Source organism: Argopecten irradians, chromosome 3 (genome assembly GCF_041381155.1).
Source record: "Argopecten irradians isolate NY chromosome 3, Ai_NY, whole genome shotgun sequence".
Lineage (NCBI taxonomy): Eukaryota > Metazoa > Mollusca > Bivalvia > Pectinida > Pectinidae > Argopecten > Argopecten irradians.
The window spans coordinates 930,138-950,917 of NC_091136.1; the positions used below are offsets into that span (position 1 = coordinate 930,138).

Consider the following 20,780-nt stretch of genomic DNA (forward strand, 5'->3'; position numbering starts at 1 on the left):
GAGAATGACTAGAACAGTGTATCTCTAACACTATTGTTGAGAATGACTAGAACAGTGTATCTCTAACACTATTGTTGAGAATGACTAGAACAGTGTAGCTCTAACACTATTGTTGAGAATGACTAGAACAGTGTAGCTCTAACACTATTGTTGAGAATGACTAGAACAGTGTATCTCTAACACTATTGTTGAGAATGACTAGAACAGTGTATCTCTAACACTATTGTTGAGAATGACTAGAACAGTGTATCTCTAACACTATTGTTGAGAATGACTAGAACAGTGTATCTCTAACACTATTGTTGAGAATGACTAGAACAGTGTATCTCTAACACTATTGTTGAGAATGACTAGAACAGTGTATCTCTAACACTATTGTTGAGAATGACTAGAACAGTGTATCTCTAACACTATTGTTACTCCTGTACGTCACCAGATAGATGACTAGAACAGTGCCTAACACTATTGTTGAGAATGACAGAAATCTCTACCTAATGCTACTCTAACAGTGTAGGTACGTCACCAGATAGATAGAAAGCCACGGCAGAATCTTACCTACTCCTGTACGTCACCAGATAGATAGAAAGCCAGGCAGAATCTTACCTACTCCTGTACGTCACCAGATAGATAGAAAGCCACGGCAGAATCTTACCTACTCCTGTACGTCACCAGATAGATAGAAAGCCAAGGCAGAATCTTACCTACTCCTGTACGTCACCAGATAAATAGAAAGCCACGGCAGAATCTTACCTACTCCTGTACGTCACCAGATAGATAGAAAAGCCACGGCAGAATCTTACCTACTCCTGTACGTCACCAGATAGATAGAAAGCCACGGCAGAATCTTACCTACTCCTGTACGTCACCAGATAGATAGAAAGCCACGGCAGAATCTTACCTACTCCTGTACGTCACCAGATAGATAGAAAGCCACGGCAGAATCTTACCTACTCCTGTACGTCACCAGATAGATAGAAAGCCACGGCAGAATCTTACCTACTCCTGTACGTCACCAGATAGATAGAAAGCCACGGCAGAATCTTACCTACTCCTGTACGTCACCAGATAGATAGAAAGCCACGGCAGAATCTTACCACTCCTGTACGTCACCAGATAGATAGAAAGCCAGGCAGAATCTTACCTACTCCTGTACGTCACCAGATAGATAGAAAGCCACGGCAGAATCTTACCTACTCCTGTACGTCACCAGATAGATAGAAAGCCACGGCAGAATCTTACCTACTCCTGTACGTCACCAGATAGATAGAAAGCCACGGCAGAATCTTACCTACTCCTGTACGTCACCAGATAGATAGAAAGCCACGGCAGAATCTTACCTACTCCTGTACGTCACCAGATAGATAGAAAGCCACGGCAGAATCTTACCTACTCCTGTACGTCACCAGATAGATAGAAAGCCACAGCAGAATCTTACCTACTCCTGTACGTCACCAGATAGATAGAAAGCCACGGCAGAATCTTACCTACTCCTGTACGTCACCAGATAGATAGAAAGCCACGGCAGAATCTTACCTACTCCTGTACGTCACCAGATAGATAGAAAGCCACGGCAGAATCTTACCTACTCCTGTACGTCACCAGATAGATAGAAAGCCACGGCAGAATCTTACCTACTCCTGTACGTCACCAGATAGATAGAAAGCCACGGCAGAATCTTACCTACTCCTGTACGTCACCAGATAGATAGAAAGCCACGGCAGAATCTTACCTACTCCTGTACGTCACCAGATAGATAGAAAGCCACGGCAGAATCTTACCTACTCCTGTACGTCACCAGATAGATAGAAAGCCATGGCAGAATCTTACCTACTCCTGTACGTCACCAGATAGATAGAAAGCCACGGCAGAATCTTACCTACTCCTGTACGTCACCAGATAGATAGAAAGCCACGGCAGAATCTTACCTACTCCTGTACGTCACCAGATAGATAGAAAGCCACGGCAGAATCTTACCTACTCCTGTACGTCACCAGATAGATAGAAAGCACAGGCAGAATCTTACCTACTCCTGTACGTCACCAGATAGATAGAAAGCCACGGCAGAATCTTACCTACTCCTGTACGTCACCAGATAGATAGAAAGCCACGGCAGAATCTTACCTACTCCTGTACGTCACCAGATAGATAGAAAGCCACGGCAGAATCTTACCTACTCCTGTACGTCACCAGATAGATAGAAAGCCACGGCAGAATCTTACCTACTCCTGTACGTCACCAGATAGATAGAAAGCCACGGCAGAATCTTACCTACTCCTGTACGTCACCAGATAGATAGAAAGCCACGGCAGAATCTTACCTACTCCTGTACGTCACCAGATAGATAGAAAGCCACGGCAGAATCTTACCTACTCCTGTACGTCACCAGATAGATAGAAAGCCACGGCAGAATCTTACCTACTCCTGTACGTCACCAGATAGATAGAAAGCCACGGCAGAATCTTACCTACTCCTGTACGTCACCAGATAGATAGAAAGCCACGGCAGAATCTTACCTACTCCTGTACGTCACCAGATAGATAGAAAGCCACGGCAGAATCTTACCTACTCCTGTACGTCACCAGATAGATAGAAAGCCACGGCAGAATCTTACCTACTCCTGTATGTCACCAGATAGATAGAAAGCCACGGCAGAATCTTACCTACTCCTGTACGTCACCAGATAGATAAAAAGCTACGGCAGAATCTTACCTACTCCTGTACGTCACCAGATAGATAGAAAGCCAGGACAGAATCTTACCTACTCCTGTACGTCACCAGATAGATAGAAAGCCACGGCAGAATCTTACCTACTCCTGTACGTCACCAGATAGATAGAAAGCCACGGCAGAATCTTACCTACTCCTGTACGTCACCAGATAGATAGAAAGCCACGGCAGAATCTTACCTACTCCTGTACGTCACCAGATAGATAGAAAGCCACGGCAGAATCTTACCTACTCCTGTACGTCACCAGATAGATAGAAAGCCACGGCAGAATCTTACCTACTCCTGTACGTCACCAGATAGATAGAAAGCCACGGCAGAATCTTACCTACTCCTGTACGTCACCAGATAGATAGAAAGCCACGGCAGAATCTTACCTACTCCTGTACGTCACCAGAGATAGATAGAAAGCCACGGCAGAATCTTACCTACTCCTGTACGTCACCAGATAGATAGAAAGCCACGGCAGAATCTTACCTACTCCTGTACGTCACCAGATAGATAGAAAGCCACGGCAGAATCTTACCTACTCCTGTACGTCACCAGATAGATAGAAAGCCACGGCAGAATCTTACCTACTCCTGTACGTCACCAGATAGATAGAAAGCCACGGCAGAATCTTACCTACTCCTGTACGTCACCAGATAGATAGAAAGCCACGGCAGAATCTTACCTACTCCTGTACGTCACCAGATAGATAGAAAGCCACGGCAGAATCTTACCTACTCCTGTACGTCACCAGATAGATAGAAAGCCACGGCAGAATCTTACCTACTCCTGTACGTCACCAGATAGATAGAAAGCCACGGCAGAATCTTACCTACTCCTGTACGTCACCAGATAGATAGAAAGCCACGGCAGAATCTTACCTACTCCTGTACGTCACCAGATAGATAGAAAGCCACGGCAGAATCTTACCTACTCCTGTACGTCACCAGATAGATAGAAAGCCACGGCAGAATCTTACCTACTCCTGTACGTCACCAGATAGATAGAAAGCCACGGCAGAATCTTACCTACTCCTGTACGTCACCAGATAGATAGAAAGCCACGGCAGAATCTTACCTACTCCTGTACGTCACCAGATAGATAGAAAGCCACGGCAGAATCTTACCTACTCCTGTACGTCACCAGATAGATAGAAAGCCACGGCAGAATCTTACCTACTCCTGTACGTCACCAGATAGATAGAAAGCCACGGCAGAATCTTACCTACTCCTGTACGTCACCAGATAGATAGAAAGCCACGGCAGAATCTTACCTACTCCTGTACGTCACCAGATAGATAAAAAGCCACGGCAGAATCTTACTACTCCTGTACGTCACCAGATAGATAGAAAGCCACGGCAGAATCTTACCTACTCCTGTACGTCACCAGATAGATAGAAAGCCACGGCAGAATCTTACCTACTCCTGTACGTCACCAGATAGATAGAAAGCCACGGCAGAATCTTACCTACTCCTGTACGTCACCAGATAGATAGAAAGCCACGGCAGAATCTTACCTACTCCTGTACGTCACCATAGTAAAAGCCACCAGATCTACTCTCCTGTACGCACCAGATAGATAGAAAGCCACGGCAGAATCTTACCTACTCCTGTACGTCACCAGATAGATAGAAAGCCACGGCAGAATCTTACCTACTCCTGTACGTCACCAGATAGATAGAAAGCCACGGCAGAATCTTACCTACTCCTGTACGTCACCAGATAGATAGAAAGCCACGGCAGAATCTTACCTACTCCTGTACGTCACCAGATAGATAGAAAGCCACGGCAGAATCTTACCTACTCCTGTACGTCACCAGATAGATAGAAAGCCACGGCAGAATCTTACCTACTCCTGTACGTCACCAGATAGATAGAAAGCCACGGCAGAATCTTACCTACTCCTGTACGTCACCAGATAGATAGAAAGCCACGGCAGAATCTTACCTACTCCTGTACGTCACCAGATAGATAGAAAACCAAGGCAGAATCTTACCTACTCCTGTACGTCACCAGATAGATAGAAAAGCCACGGCAGAATCTTACCTACTCCTGTACGTCACCAGATAGATAAAAAGCTACGGCAGAATCTTACCTACTCCTGTACGTCACCAGATAGATAAAAAGCCACGGCAGAATCTTACCTACTCCTGTACGTCACCAGATAGATAGAAAGCCACGGCAGAATCTTACCTACTCCTGTACGTCACCAGATAGATAGAAAGCCACGGCAGAATCTTACCTACTCCTGTACGTCACCAGATAGATAGAAAGCCACGGCAGAATCTTACCTACTCCTGTACGTCACCAGATAGATAGAAAGCCACGGCAGAATCTTACCTACTCCTGTACGTCACCAGATAGATAGAAAGCCACGGCAGAATCTTACCTACTCCTGTACGTCACCAGATAGATAGAAAGCCACGGCAGAATCTTACCTACTCCTGTACGTCACCAGATAGATAGAAAGCCACGGCAGAATCTTACCTACTCCTGTACGTCACCAGATAGATAGAAAGCCACGGCAGAATCTTACCTACTCCTGTACGTCACCAGATAGATAGAAAGCCACGGCAGAATCTTACCTACTCCTGTACGTCACCAGATAGATAGAAAGCCACGGCAGAATCTTACCTACTCCTGTACGTCACCAGATAGATAGAAAGCCACGGCAGAATCTTACCTACTCCTGTACGTCACCAGATAGATAAAAAGCCATGCAGAATCTTACCTACTCCTGTACGTCACCAGATAGATAGAAAGCCACGGCAGAATCTTACCTACTCCTGTACGTCACCAGATAGATAGAAAGCCACGGCAGAATCTTAGCTACTCCTGTACATCACCAGATAGATAGAAAACCATGGCAGAATCTTAACTACCTGTACGTCACCAGATAGATAGAAAGCCAGGACAGAATCTTACCTACTCCTGTACGTCACCAGATAGATAGAAAGCCACGGCAGAATCTTACCTACTCCTGTACGTCACCAGATAGATAGAAAGCCACGGCAGAATCTTACCTACTCCTGTACGTCACCAGATAGATAAAAGCCACGGCAGAATCTTACCTACTCCTGTACGTCACCAGATAGATAAAAAGCCACGGCAGAATCTTACCTACTCCTGTACGTCACCAGATAGATAGAAAGCCACGGCAGAATCTTACCTACTCCTGTACGTCACCAGATAGATAAAAAGCCACGGCAGAATCTTACCTACTCCTGTACGTCACCAGATAGATAGAAAGCCACGGCAGAATCTTACCTACTCCTGTACGTCACCAGATAGATAAAAAGCCACGGCAGAATCTTACCTACTCCTGTACGTCACCAGATAGATAGAAAGCCACGGCAGAATCTTACCTACTCCTGTACGTCACCAGGCTCGATTTCTCACCAATAGAGACAAGTCAAAATCTTAATTTTCTCCTAGTATGACGCAGACTTATGTTGATAAAATTGACTTAATCAAATTTACTAATTTGTTCTGTACGTCACCAGATAGATAAAAAGCCATGGCAGAATCTTACCTACTCCTGTACGTCACCAGATAGATAGAAAGCCACGGCAAAATCTTACCTACTCCTGTACGTCACCAGATAGATAGAAAGCCACAGCAGAATCTTAGCTACTCCTGTACGTCACCAGATAGATAGAAAGCCACGGCAGAATCTTACCTACCTGTACGTCACCAGATAGATAAAAAGCCACGGCAGAATCTTACCTACTCCTGTACGTCACCAGATTGATAAAAAGCCATGGCAGAATCTTACCTACTCCTGTATGTCACCAGATAGATAGAAAGCCACGGCAGAATCTTACCTACCTGTACGTCACCAGATAGATAGAAAGCCACGGCAGAATCTTACCTACTCCTGTACGTCACCAGATAGATAGAAAGCCACGGCAGAATCTTACCTACTCCTGTACGTCACCAGATAGATAGAAAGCCACGGCAGAATCTTACCTACTCCTGTACGTCACCAGATAGATAGAAAGCCACAGCAGAATCTTAGCTACTCCTGTGTGTCACCAGATAAATAGAAAGCCACGGCAGAATCTTACCTACTCCTGTACGTCACCAGATAGATAGAAAGCCAAGGCAGAATCTTACCTACTCCTGTACGTCACCAGATAGATAGAAAGCCATGACAGAATCTTACCTACTCCTGTACGTCACCAGATAGATAGAAAGCCACGGCAGAATCTTACCTACTCCTGTACGTCACCAGATAGATAGAAAGCCATGACAGAATCTTACCTACTCCTGTACGTCACCAGATAGATAGAAAGCCACGGCAGAATCTTACCTACTCCTGTACGTCACCAGATAGATAGAAAGCCATGACAGAATCTTACCTACTCCTGTACGTCACCAGATAGATAGAAAGCCACGGCAGAATCTTACCTACTCCTGTACGTCACCAGATAGATAGAAAGCCAAGGCAGAATCTTACCTACTCCTGTACGTCACCAGGCTCCGATTTCTCGAAACAAAAGTACAGACTTAAGTCAAAACTTAAGTTTTTCTCCTTATGTAACTTATGTTGATAAAATTGACTTAAGTCAAATTTTGACTTAAGTTTGTTTCGAGAAATCGGGGCCAGATAGATAGAAAGCCACGGCAGAATCTTACCTACTCCTGTACGTCACCAGATAGATAGAAAGCCACGGCAGAATCTTACCTACTCCTGTACGTCACCAGATAGATAGAAAGCCAAGGCAGAATCTTACCTACTCCTGTACGTCACCAGATAGATAGAAAGCCATGACAGAATCTTACCTACTCCTGTACGTAATACTGAAGAACCTTTACGCCATACAATGGAGGTCGCAGGTGGATTGGCATCGACAAGACATTCCATGTTAAATGATGATCCAAGAAGGATATTAAATGGTGGGTAAGCAGGTGGAAATGATACAATGGGGGCATCTGTCAACAAATTGGTGTAAACAATATAAAACAGTATCGCACATCATCTACTATATGTTTCAGTTCTATTGAGATTGAACATTTGTAATGTAAAACAATATCATACATCATCTACTATATGTTTCAGTTCTATTGAACATTTAAAATCAGGTGGTTTTGTTAAGAATATAAAATCTTTTGATACGATTACAGTCTGGTAATTTAACTTTTTTTTGGTTGTTGTTTTAATTACCAACTTATGTATTTTTTAACATCTCAGTTTAAGAGTTACTTCCCTTTTACCACATTTTAGAACATTGGGAAGATTACCTCCCTTAGACCATGGCCCAGAAAGTACTATAGTGATCGAAGGTTTGTTCAATCACATGTTCAGTGGATAAAATAAAAATTTGTATGGGCCCTTAATGTCTTAGATCTCCTATATACAGATTTTCACTTACAAAATCCAAAAGCAAATATGTGAAGAGACATATATAAAGTTTGTTCTGAGGAATTATTCAGCAGGATTAGACAACAGATGATATAACGTTAGTAGTAATAGTTTATTTTGGTCTTTAGAACTGGAAAATGTCATTCAGGGTAAGCACTCTATCCAGCGAACTTAGAATTGCAGTAGATTTTTCAGGTCTCACATAATCAAAAGTAGAACAATAAATTTTTTATACTTACACGATACTGAAAATGTATGAGTAGTGGAAAGTGTATTACAATAAAGTTTTTATACTTACACCATACTGAAAATGTATGAGTAGTAGAAAGAGTATTATCTGCATTTAAAGTGTTGAAAACTTCACACATATATTCTGCTCCATTGTCTCTCTGCCGTAGAGCTATCACAATTTGACTAGAAGATTGAACTTTGGCCTGAATGTTCTCAGATAAAATAGCACTAGACGGAACATCCTCTGTGATTCCGTCAATTTTTCTTGTCCACCGAAATGTTGGGGTGGGATTAGCACCGGATGAGGAACAGGTCAATGAAACATAGTCGCCTTCCCTGAGGGAGGGTCGCGTATCATTGAGGACTAAACTGGGGGCTCCTGGAGGAACTGTAAACACAGATCATATTATCATATTATTGTGTATCATGTTTTCCTTTTGTTTCAAATCATAAAATGTCAAATGTCATTTCAATACCATTTGGAAATTATTTCAAAATTCATGAAATAAAATGGAACTTATTCACATACCATATGTGATAGCCAATAACGTTTGTGCAGGACTAGTATCTCCAGTGGTGATGGAACGTAACTATTTGTAATCTTCCGAAATGATGTTAGCGCGGGATATCATGTTTTGACGTCATTCCATCACCAATAGAAACAATAGTCCCACACAAAGTTAACAGGAATCACGTGGTACATGAATGATTTCCATTACTAAAATATCTTCAGCATCATACAGGATCTGTAGATTAATATGATGGAAAGATATATATATACCGGTAGTACATCACTGTAGATATTTTTTTAGAAATGAAAGCTGACATATTCATGATACCACTGAGACAAAGTATAATGTACAGATGACTTTTGACTCTTTAACCTTGACCGATGATTATCAGATTGTGTCCAGAGACAGCGAATACAAACTTTCACATTTCTAAGTCTATCTTCCAAAATTAATTAATAAAAGATAGGGAATACATTACAAGTTTTCCCCATTTGAAATTATCTCCCCTTGTTAAACTAACATGATGGTACAAAGAAAATGTTGTTGTTAAACTCAATTTCCCTCATGAAAATTTTGTCATTTTGGTAAATATAAAAATATGTTATGATGCAATGATAAAAGAATATTTATATATGAAATATTGAAGTAAGCCTTACCTAATACATTAAGATATGCGTTTCCATTTGAAAAATTCTGTACTGTACAAACAAACATCCCATCATCTGCCGTTGTCACATTTAAAATTTTAAGGTTGAACTCCCCCTCTATTCGGTAACGTGATTGATACTGTGGATTAATAATTTGTGAATTAACAGAAATTGTCCCTTGCTTATTCCACGTGACAAGTTTTTCTCCGCGATCGTTGACCTCGCACATGATGGTGACTGCTCGGTGGACCCGGACCGACACATCCGTAGGCTCGGTCTTCCATGATGTACAAAACACACCTGTTAAAAACAAATTAAAAAAATTTAAAATTACAATTTAGTTTTTCTTTATTTTTTCATATTATCCTGATTTAGCCTGAATGGAGTTGTTCCAGACAAATAGTGTGTGTAACCAAAGAGGAACGTCTGTTGAACTTGTTAATTCTACGATATTGTGAACTAAATTTTATCAAATATTTAATGGCAATAAATACTTGTTGACATGGGTATCGCATGAAGGATGTAATCAGAATATCCCATCAGATCAATTAAGCCATTTCCACATCAATTAAACCATTTGGTCAGGTTTTTTAAACAATATTTCCTTTAAATCTATATATATAAACAAAGATTTCATTCATTTAATCTAAATAAAATAGTTGGTATAGTGACAGAAATGTAAAGATGATTCAGAAATATAAAGTTGTGTGAATATAAATATTATAGAGTAAAGTTTCCCTCCCTTGATAGATATTGAGGCATCTATAACAGGACATTAGCACAGTCAAAGATTTCCACCCTTACATAATAATCTCAAACATTATACACAGGTCGATAATCTGAAGCATGAACCAAAATGTCCAAGAAATTAAACTGGAGGTAAAACTTATTGTTAAGATTTTGTTGTTTTTGAAGTATTTTTGTTGTTGTTGAGAATTTATATTTATTCTGACAGATAGGTTCGATTCTGAGCAATATAATGTGTGCTATAGACAAGCTAACAGGACAATTATCATTGTCCAACCTGTACAGGATATACAGAGGACACTATCTTACAACTGTGGGACACTCCTGATAACCTATCAGTTATAGAACCAGTCAAGTGTTAGGCAGGGATCCCTTCTCTGTCCTATTCACATTTCTAGTTGGGCACAAACAAATTCATATTCAGTTTGGTAATTCATACACATTGTTTCTTTATGAAATTAGAAAGAAAACAAAAAACAATTCATTCACTGATTTTCAATTACTGGTACAAGGCTAAGACATAGAAACTGACTAAGACTTAGGGTAAGTGACTCACCTGGGACTAACACCAGACTAAGACTTAGGATAAGTGACTCACCTGGGACTAACACCAGACTAATACTTAGGATAAGTGACTCACCTGGGACTAACACCAGATTAAGACTTAGGGTAAGTGACTCACCTGGGACTAACACCAGACTAAGACTAGGGTAAGTGACTCATCTGGGACTAACACCAGAGTAAGACTAGGGTAAATGACTCACCTGGGACTAACACCAGACTAAGACTAGGGTAAATGACTCACCTGGGACTAACACCAGATTAAGACTTAGGATAAGTGACTCACCTGGGACTAACACCAGACTAAGACTAGGGTAAATGACTCACCTGGGACTAACACCAGACTAAGACTAGGGTAAGTGACTCATCTGGGACTAACACCAGAGTAAGACTAAGGGTAAGTGACTCATCTGGGACTAACACCAGACTAAGACTAGGGTAAATGACTCACCTGGGACTAACACCAGACTAAGACTTAGCGTAAGTGACTCACCTGGGACTAACACCAGACTAAGACTTAGCGTAAGTGACTCACCTGGGACTAACACCAGACTAAGACTCAGGGTAAGTGACTCATCTGAGACTAACACCAGACTAAGACTTAGGGCAAATGACTCACCTGGGACTAACACCAGATTAAGACTTAGGATAAGTGACTCACCTGGGACTAACACCAGATTAAGACTTAGGATAAGTGACTCACCTGGGACTAACACCAGACTAAGACTTAGGATAAGTGACTCACCTGGGACTAACACCAGACTAAGACTAGGGTAAGTGACTCACCTGGGACTAACACCAGACTAAGACTTAGGATAAGTGACTCACCTGGGACTAACACCAGACTAAGACTAGGGTAAGTGACTCACCTGGGACTAACACCAGACTAAGACTTAGGGTAAGTAGGTGGACTCCACATAACATCTCCTTGCCTCTCACAAATTCCGTGGAGAAATAAGCGGCTTCATGTAACACAGCTGATCCAACGTAATAAATCCACGCTATCAATGTGATGTATGCTCATTGGGAAATTTCACCATAACTACATTTATATCCACAGTGATGGTTAAAATCCACGACTGAATCACATTATTCCACGACTGAATCACATTATTCCACAAGCACCGGTCTGGTATCACAATACCTTTGTTTTACTTCAGGTTAAATCCACAATGGATATAAAACACTTCCTCAGTTATAAATCCAACAGTAGGCAGAGCTTCTCAGTCCGAACTGGAAAAAAAAAGAAAAAAAGAAAAATCATTTTAAAATTCAATCAACAAATTTATATCATTTCTTCTCTACATGACTAAACCTGCATCAGTACTATACAACATTATATTTGTAACTTTTTTCTATTTTCAAATTAAGAAATATCTGCGAAAGAAAATTTCAAATGAATAAGAACCTTTATCAATGAAATCTACAAATTGGCCGAGAATTTTAACCTCGCTTAAAATCTATGCTTGTTCAAGATCGAAGGGCCATAAGGAATCTATAGAAAAAACTCCAGGTACATTGACAGTTTATTTAGTATTTAATACTTGAATGATTTTTCTGGTTTGTGATATTATCGATGTGTTTTATTTATAAACAGAACATTGTAGGTGTATGGTTTGTTGTTACATGTGAGTAATTTTAACTAACTCACCCCCAAACACACTTTACATCAGGCCATAAAGGATTTCAGGTGCAAACACCATTCATCATTATCAACACATTAATGATTTAAAATTTTATATAAAGAAAAGGATTTTCATTTATTTTGAATAAAATCAATAAAAAAAACATGTCATTAGTAACATCCCTTGCACTCATTATAATCATAGTGAAAATCTTCTTTTTCTTATCTTTTAAAATTTTCAAATATTGATTTTTGTACATATCCCTTTTATAATAGATTATTGCATTTGTTTACATTTATTTTTTGTACTGTACCAGAAGAGGAGTAAATGTAGCGGCCAGACTGGGGTTTGAACCCGAGACCTCCGAACACTAGCCGAATGCTCTACTGCTGAGCCACCCGGTTACCGACGATCGACCCAGTCCGATCCCGCCACAGTACATATATAAGAAAAGTGTAATTTCATATTCCTCCATTACATCTCAATGCAATGATAACCTAGTAAGTATGCTGTCTTGTGTTTTAATTTCTTTGCATTTTTTTTTTTTGTCATTTAACATATATCTTACATCTTCTCACAGGAAATAAAGGATGATGATGATGAGTTAATGTGTATTTTTGAGATCAATTTTTGCGGACATTTACACAACTGTCCCCGCCCACCTGTGTGTATTGATGTGTGTGTCCTTCAGTCCCTTACACAGTCGGAACTTAATTTACCTGTCGTAATTACAATCTTATTAACTACAAGTAAATGAACCTTGGAGAAAACTCAATTAATAATTTGGAATTCAGTCAGTCAACATACCTGATTTTTCTGTTTGATTTTCGCTATATTTAAATCAATGCCATAAAAACATCCAATACTTGATAATGGCCAGAAAATTATTGATTTCAATTAGATATTGAAACAGATGAAATGGAGAAAATCAAAATTCATTATTTAATGTTTAAATGACTGGAATGGAGTATTATAGAAGTTGATAAGTTTTATAATAGAAAATAAACATCATACTGAAATGATAGGGGGAGATTGGATAAACCGAGTTTCAGAAAGACAATTAGCATGAAATTACAGGTCACTGCTTTATGTATTTTTAATACATAATTATCCAGGGTAAATATGAATTTTCAATATTCTTTAAAGTAGCAAAAAAGCATGAAGTGGATTCACATGTGAGTCACAATGTTGTCAATCACAATTATTCAGAGAATCGTGTACAGTACTGGCAATACATACATTTGGATCAGGAACAAGTGCCTGTTGAAGACACAATGGTATCAATCCTCATCCTATAGATCTGGATTCCATCAGGACTGTATTAAATAATTTTACAATTATCTACACTTAAAGTCTCTATAAGTAAAACTATCATACCAAAATATATTTTGATATCATTATCAAATCTAACTGGGTATAACTACTGTTAGACAGATATACAAGATCAATATCATCTGTGAATCAAAACAACAGCTGTTAAATGGAATACTCAACCATGCAAACAAATCAATATATTGTTTCTTCTCTTTGATATTACATAAATAATGTACATCAATTATATTTAAGCCTGATTAGAGACCATAATCCCCAAAGGTACAGACTGTGTTGTAAGTGAAAGGGATGCTACTAAATAGCAACAATCCTAAATTAATTTTTAATAAGAACTTTTAATTAATTTATAACTTAACTTATTTCAACTAGTGATATAGCATTAAAAGCATTTAACTCACACAATGGTATTATATAAATTCACTAAGCTTTTTAAATTTTATACAGAAATTTGTCAATTATTGGTAGCAAATTATACATGTACATAGTTTTATTTCTGAGTGACAAATATTGTGTTTGGTATCATAGAGGCACTTACAACATTCTGGCTCCATGTCTGAGTGTAACAATCTAGTTAATGTCCTCCAGTTTTATTCTGATTGTAAGTTTTATAAATTATGTACATATATAACTCAGATTTCAGTATAGTCGTGAGATAGTCATTTCCTGATACTAATAGTTCTCTAATAGTTCTCTCTATCAAGGATATTATATTGTTCTTGTGTATTGAGGGCCGGTGCATTATATATACACCCTGACAATCTCTTTCATTTACATATTTCGGATCTAGTTTTCAGAAAGATGATATTCATATGCATGTCCTGTTTTTTTTTTTTTTTATTGTTTTTTTAAGTTAATCGAAGGTAGATGATTCATGACAATTATATGAGTGAGTTAGCAATATATGGTTCTCATGTTATTTTCTTGCTTCTACCCTGGCCTGATACTTGGCATTAATTTCTTTATCCATGTATGTGTTGTGTACCTGTACACAGGTACATTGAGAACAATACATATCTATATAACGATGAGGTACAGATGCTGGAGATCACAGTTACCATATATAGTAACAGATGATGCAAACCACAACAACATGGTCTTATTGACAGGTAAGCCGGCCCACCCAGTGGCAGGTATTAGGACCTAATGTGTATTTGTTAAGGCTGCGTGAATATCAAGCAGAAAGATAATGTTCTAAATAATCGGCCATGAACTTAACAATTTTATATTCAAACAATGATGTCATTTTTTAAGCAATAAAAATATTGTTGTTATCAATTTGCAATATGAATCAACATGTACAGTATGCAGCAGAGAATAAAAGGAAATTTAAAAGCTTGATCATGACATCAACAACACATGTAATATAAACGTCATACATTTGTTTTGATCACTAAATAATTTATCCTATTTTACTTCATAAGTCATTGAAAAAGCCTATGTTATATTTTTTCTTATCTAGAGATAATGAATTAAATATTCCAATGGTTCAATCTCAACAAGCTGAAATTTCTCGCAATGATCATATATACTGTGACAATTTTGATGAGATAATGTGAATACTTTAACAAAATTTAGTCATGATATGAATGACACACACAACACCCATATGTATATTACTTACATGTGTAATGTATATTACTTACATATGTGCCATGTATTACTTACATATGTGCCATGTATTACTTACATGTGTTATGTATATTACTTACATGTGTAATTTTTCATCAATCGATGACCAAACATCTCTCAACCAGCTACGCGATCAGACTTCTACTGGTAACATGACATGGTCCAATCAAATAAAAGATAACAGTAAGGTTCAGTCAATGAGATAAGCTCTATACTGCAGCAACGCTGAGGTCTATATGATATGTTAAATTGAAATACAAATTTACTTCCTTGACAGGAGTTTTAGGGAATACACTTTCTACCCAGATTAATTACTTTAAAACAGATCATAACCTTTGCAGTTAAATTTCAATCATCTCCGTGTAAAATTAACAACATGAACTATAAAGTCAGTACAAGATATCAATGTCTCATGGTCATTTCTAGATAGCAAGTTTGTAGAGTGTATCATAAAAACAAAAAATGAAATCTTCCTTAATTAAGTAACTAGAAAGATGATACTGATAAATTGACTATTGAGGTAATTATTTTAATTGCTGTCATTCAAAAGAATTACTCAATAAATACCGTTTTCAAAGTCCTTTCAAATCAAAATGATCTATCAATTAATTCTAGAGAGCAAAATCAACTGTCTATGAATAAGATATCTTTAATCAAATTTTCATGACATTCAATTTCTTTAAATTTAAAGAGCAAACCATAATTACATTTTGATAAATGTTCTTTTTTTGGAGGGATATATTATATGTATATATAGTCTAACTAAAATCAGTTAGGAAATGTATGAGCACACTTTCTTTTTCAATATCCATGTGACAATAATCAAAATTTGTCTAAGTGATCTGTTTAACTTGTTTTTAGGAAATGATAATATTGCTAAACATTTATCATAACTCCAGTAAATGTATGATCATAATGCTATACTGACTGTATTTGTATGTAATACTGACTGTATTTGTATGTTATACTGACTGTATTTGTATGTATATATAAAAATACTGACTGTAATTGTATGTAATACTGACAGTATTTGTATGTTATACTGACTGTATTTGTATGTATATATAAAAATACTGACTGTAATTGTATGTAATACTGATTGTATTTGTATGTAATACTGACTGTATTTGTATGTAATACTGACAGTATTTGTATGTAATACTGACTGTCTTTGTATGTAATACTGATTGTAATTGTATGTAATACTGACAGTATTTGTATGTAATACTGATTGTATTTGTATGTAATACTGACTGTATTTGTATGTATATATAAAAATACTGACTGTAATTGTATGTAATACTGACTGTAATTGTATGTAATACTAATTGTATTTGTATGTAATACCGACAGTATTTGTATGTTATACTGACTGTATTTGTATGTATATATAAAAATACTGACTGTAATTGTATGTAATACTGATTGTATTTGTATGTAATACTGACTGTATTTGTATGTAATACTGACAGTATTTGTATGTTATACTGACTGTATTTGTATGTATATATAAAAATACTGACTGTAATTGTATGTAATACTGATTGTATTTGTATGTAATACTGACTGTATTTGTATGTAATACTGACAGTATTTGTATGTAATACTGACTGTCTTTGTATGTATATATAAAAATACTGACTGTATTTGTATGTAATACTGATTGTTTTTGTATGTTTCTATTTCAGTTCTTGCTCTCGATGACAGTAACTGCCCTTACATTGACCTCTGAATTTTTTCCAAGGTCACATGTATTTGGGGTTGAGAGCGATATATTTTGTCACAGTTCAGTGATCTGTGATTGGTAAAAAATGCAGGAAAAATTTCTGATATAGAGTAGAAATATGTGGTCATGTTTTAGGTAGGTGTCAGGTACATACATCACCTGTTCAGATGCACTAATTGCTCATAATATCATGGGGCCTCACAAGGGGAAATTGTCATAAATCAGAATGAGGTGAGGCCTTCTATGGGGAGATGATCATGAAGCAGTAATATCAATATCACAATTGGTCTAAGATTGTCCATTAGCATATATACACAAAAACAAAATTTCAGGCAGATTTTCATCATATCATATAAAGGGGGCTTTTAGGGGAAACATAATGATGAAATCTATTGATAAAATGACCCCTCAAGGGTCAGACCTTTGACCTGACCTAATTATACCACACTTCCTGGTTGAGATGACTATTATATCAATATTCATTTGGAAATAATCATTTACTAACCTGTACTAGATTTATCATTTGTTATGACTTAAAGGGAAGTATATAGACTGTGGACATTATTTCACACACAGGAATGAGATTAAGAGCCGAGTGATTTAAATTGCATGATCTTTACAAAATTGTGCAATTACTGATCTACATGGAAAAAAAAAACTACTAGTGCAGGAAAAGTACAACATAAAAAGAAGACAATAATTAATTGATTTTGGAAATAACGGTGATTAAGATAACAAAAGGGTTTATGGAATCTGCCTATAGAATTCTATACAAAGTTTGACTCCGCATGCGACAGCAAAAAAGTATTCAAGCATTTAACTTTTATTTAAACCTATAGGACGAGATGATTTTTTCAATTACCATTTTTGTAATGAAATATGACAAAAGCACCAGATAACGAGCGTTAATTATCTCTGTGGGATCATAAAACAGCTCAATGAGACCCCTCGGCATGACTATACCATTTACCTGGACGTGCCAAGTAAAACTTGACATAAAAATCATAATATCATGATATAATATAGGCTGACTACATGTAGTTTATCAGTGAAATAAAAACTCTCTTACAATAAATTATTAACTGTAAAATACTACAAACTATTGGCCATGCATGATGATGTACATAAGAATATTTATTCTACCATTGTCTCTTGGCTATCATGTTTCATAAATTTTAAGTTCTTAAATATTTTGCATGGTTTTTAATTGTAGCAAAACACATTAATTGCCAAAATGATTATAATTTCTTTTTTTGCCTCAAATGTTTTTGTAGCCATCAATTGTTATTTATAAATCTACAGCAAATCTATTCTTCACTTGACACTTTTTTTGTGAGAAAGTTAAGGCCCCAGGTTTAAGAAAATTGAATAAGACCAAAACAAAAAAATATGTCTGTTTAGAGTTAGTGTCTTTCACTCTAAAGTAATGGCCAGAAACGGAAGTCTGAGATCGAAATCGTGACTTTTGATTTTTTTTCATAGGAAAGTGGAAAAAAAATTAGGGTCGGGGGTAAAGTCGGTCGGGTAGATCAATTAAATTTTAAATTTGATACAACCAAAGATACCATTTATATAAACGTTGAAGGACAATGCAAGTCTAAAATGGCAACATCATATATTTGCTAGACAGCAAAGATATTAAATTTTTTACCCTGCTGAGCACCATCATTCTCAATCTGATCCATTTTCCCCCTGATCTATATCCCTGACAGTACACAGCTCACCTTTCTACAGGCAGATAAAATCCTTCAGCCAGAACTAAATAAATCCATTCACATCAACACTCCTTTACCTTTCGTTTACGTTTAAGGTCAAATCTTTAAACAAAACAGTAATATTTGACATACATCATGATCAGCAGCTATAAGATTAATTGTCTTCAGTTTTTCAGTAAAATCCTTTCTAACAAATCACAGATGATTATTCGCCTGAACACCTTTTTTGTGTGTTGTCACATTGCTGGTTTGGTGCCTTTCCACCAATGATCTAGACTGCCACTTTTTTGTCTGCATGCACAACACCAGGTGCTAGAGGCAAAGACTACGGACAAGTAATAAAACTAACGGTTCAACCATCGATGACTCCTAGATGACAAATTCTGACAGATTGATTAAGACCTCTCAATCGTCCCTTTTCACGGTTCATTGAACGTGAGTAAGGACCTAGGGTTGTGGATCATCGCAGAGAGGTTAAAGTTCATCATCTACAGTATCATTGGGCATCCAATCAAAAGACACAGATTCTTGCTAACGTCAATACATAAAAAGATCTTAAAGTTTACTTTTTGTATAGATATCCTGAGGATTAAAATGTCCATGTTTAAATTTCTCAATTTCACGAGTGTTTTGGGTGACTGAATTTGAGTTAAAATGGTTAAGAATATTCTTAGATAGATACCAGACAATATTGGTATTACGACCTAACACTGTTTACCTTTAACGAGTTTCTGTAGATATCTGCCGATTGGCAGGTAAATCTGGCCATTAATCGGGCCACACAAAGGGACTAGATGGTCAAGCCAGTAATCCAGGTGTATAGGGATTGAGTGTCCCTAGGCAGTGGACGGTGGTCACACTAATTGTACAGAGATCTTTATCTCTTTTCACACTGTCGATCTACAATAGGTGTAGACACTGCCAAGTATTACATCCCTAAACCTCTGACTAACAGTAGAAACAGACAGCTCCTTATACAGGAAGTAGATTAGGACTTCTGATGTCCCTAATAACGTAGCACTATACACACAACGACAATCTGCATAAAGCACATATTGGTCAAGTCTGACATGACCCATTGGTCACGTCTGACCGATGGTGAAAACAGACAGGCGTCAATGGTAGGAAGCATTGGACTTCACAGTCAGTCAGAAGTAAAACAAAAAATATTGACTAAACCTGACATTAGACTTATGTCAAACTATACTTTTGTCAAACTGGACATGTCCTCAACAGGAAGTCTCGTATCATCTTGATTTTGTTGTGGCAGAAATCTTGTATGAAGAAATGAAATAATAATGACAGCAATGTTCAAGAAGGATTTGTCACAAAAAGCTTATAACACCACAATATGTGACAAAATTACAGAACTTTTAATGTCACATAATATCAGCCTTATGTAATAAACTCGCACCATCCAAACCCTTATAAGAAATAAAGGCAGTGAAAACACAGCAAGGGATCTCAAATGTTCTTCAACAAACTGTCAAGGCACAGCTGGACATCTTCATACCACTCGTAATTTACAATGGTCACTTAGACTGGACACTGTGTTTCACACCGACAATGCTGAAACAGCTATTCCTACACAATGGTCAATAAAAACGATTTTACATAGAACAGTCTAACATTGGACAAACATTGTCATAGAGTTAGAACCACATACTGGTCAATATCACACAAGATTGCTATAAACTTACGTCATCCTCTCGCCTAGTGAAAGGAAAACCTCCATACTCATACCTGTAATAGTTCTTTATGTAAATCCAGGTGTGAAGTTCAGTTTTAGATGTACAAACAAGGTAGAATTTAATGCTTTTGAGACTTCTTGTAATTTTCTAACCATATATACCTTTTATTCAGAAGAGCTTCAATTAAGAGTTTCCAGGTGAAACTTAACATTGATAAAAAAAGTGTAACGATAAAATCATAAACTGAATTTTAGATGACTATAGAGCAACAGAATTTGAGTTATAAG

At 37.5% G+C, this 20,780-nt stretch overlaps 1 protein-coding gene across 1 annotated transcript in view; it reads right to left on the reverse strand.

The window, feature by feature from the left end:
* LOC138320189 (cell adhesion molecule DSCAML1-like) overlaps nucleotides 1-20,780 on the reverse strand; it is a 103,816-nt gene that overhangs the window by 65,311 nt on the left and 17,725 nt on the right. Inside the window, exons 2-5 of the mRNA XM_069263233.1 lie at nucleotides 11,645-12,008; nucleotides 9,477-9,767; nucleotides 8,376-8,696; nucleotides 7,453-7,647 (exon numbers count right to left, since the gene is read on the reverse strand). Of these exons, the coding sequence (XP_069119334.1) occupies nucleotides 7,453-7,647; nucleotides 8,376-8,696; nucleotides 9,477-9,767; nucleotides 11,645-11,699 (862 nt within the window). The 5' untranslated portion in view covers nucleotides 11,700-12,008. The remainder of the gene's footprint in view (nucleotides 1-7,452; nucleotides 7,648-8,375; nucleotides 8,697-9,476; nucleotides 9,768-11,644; nucleotides 12,009-20,780) is intronic.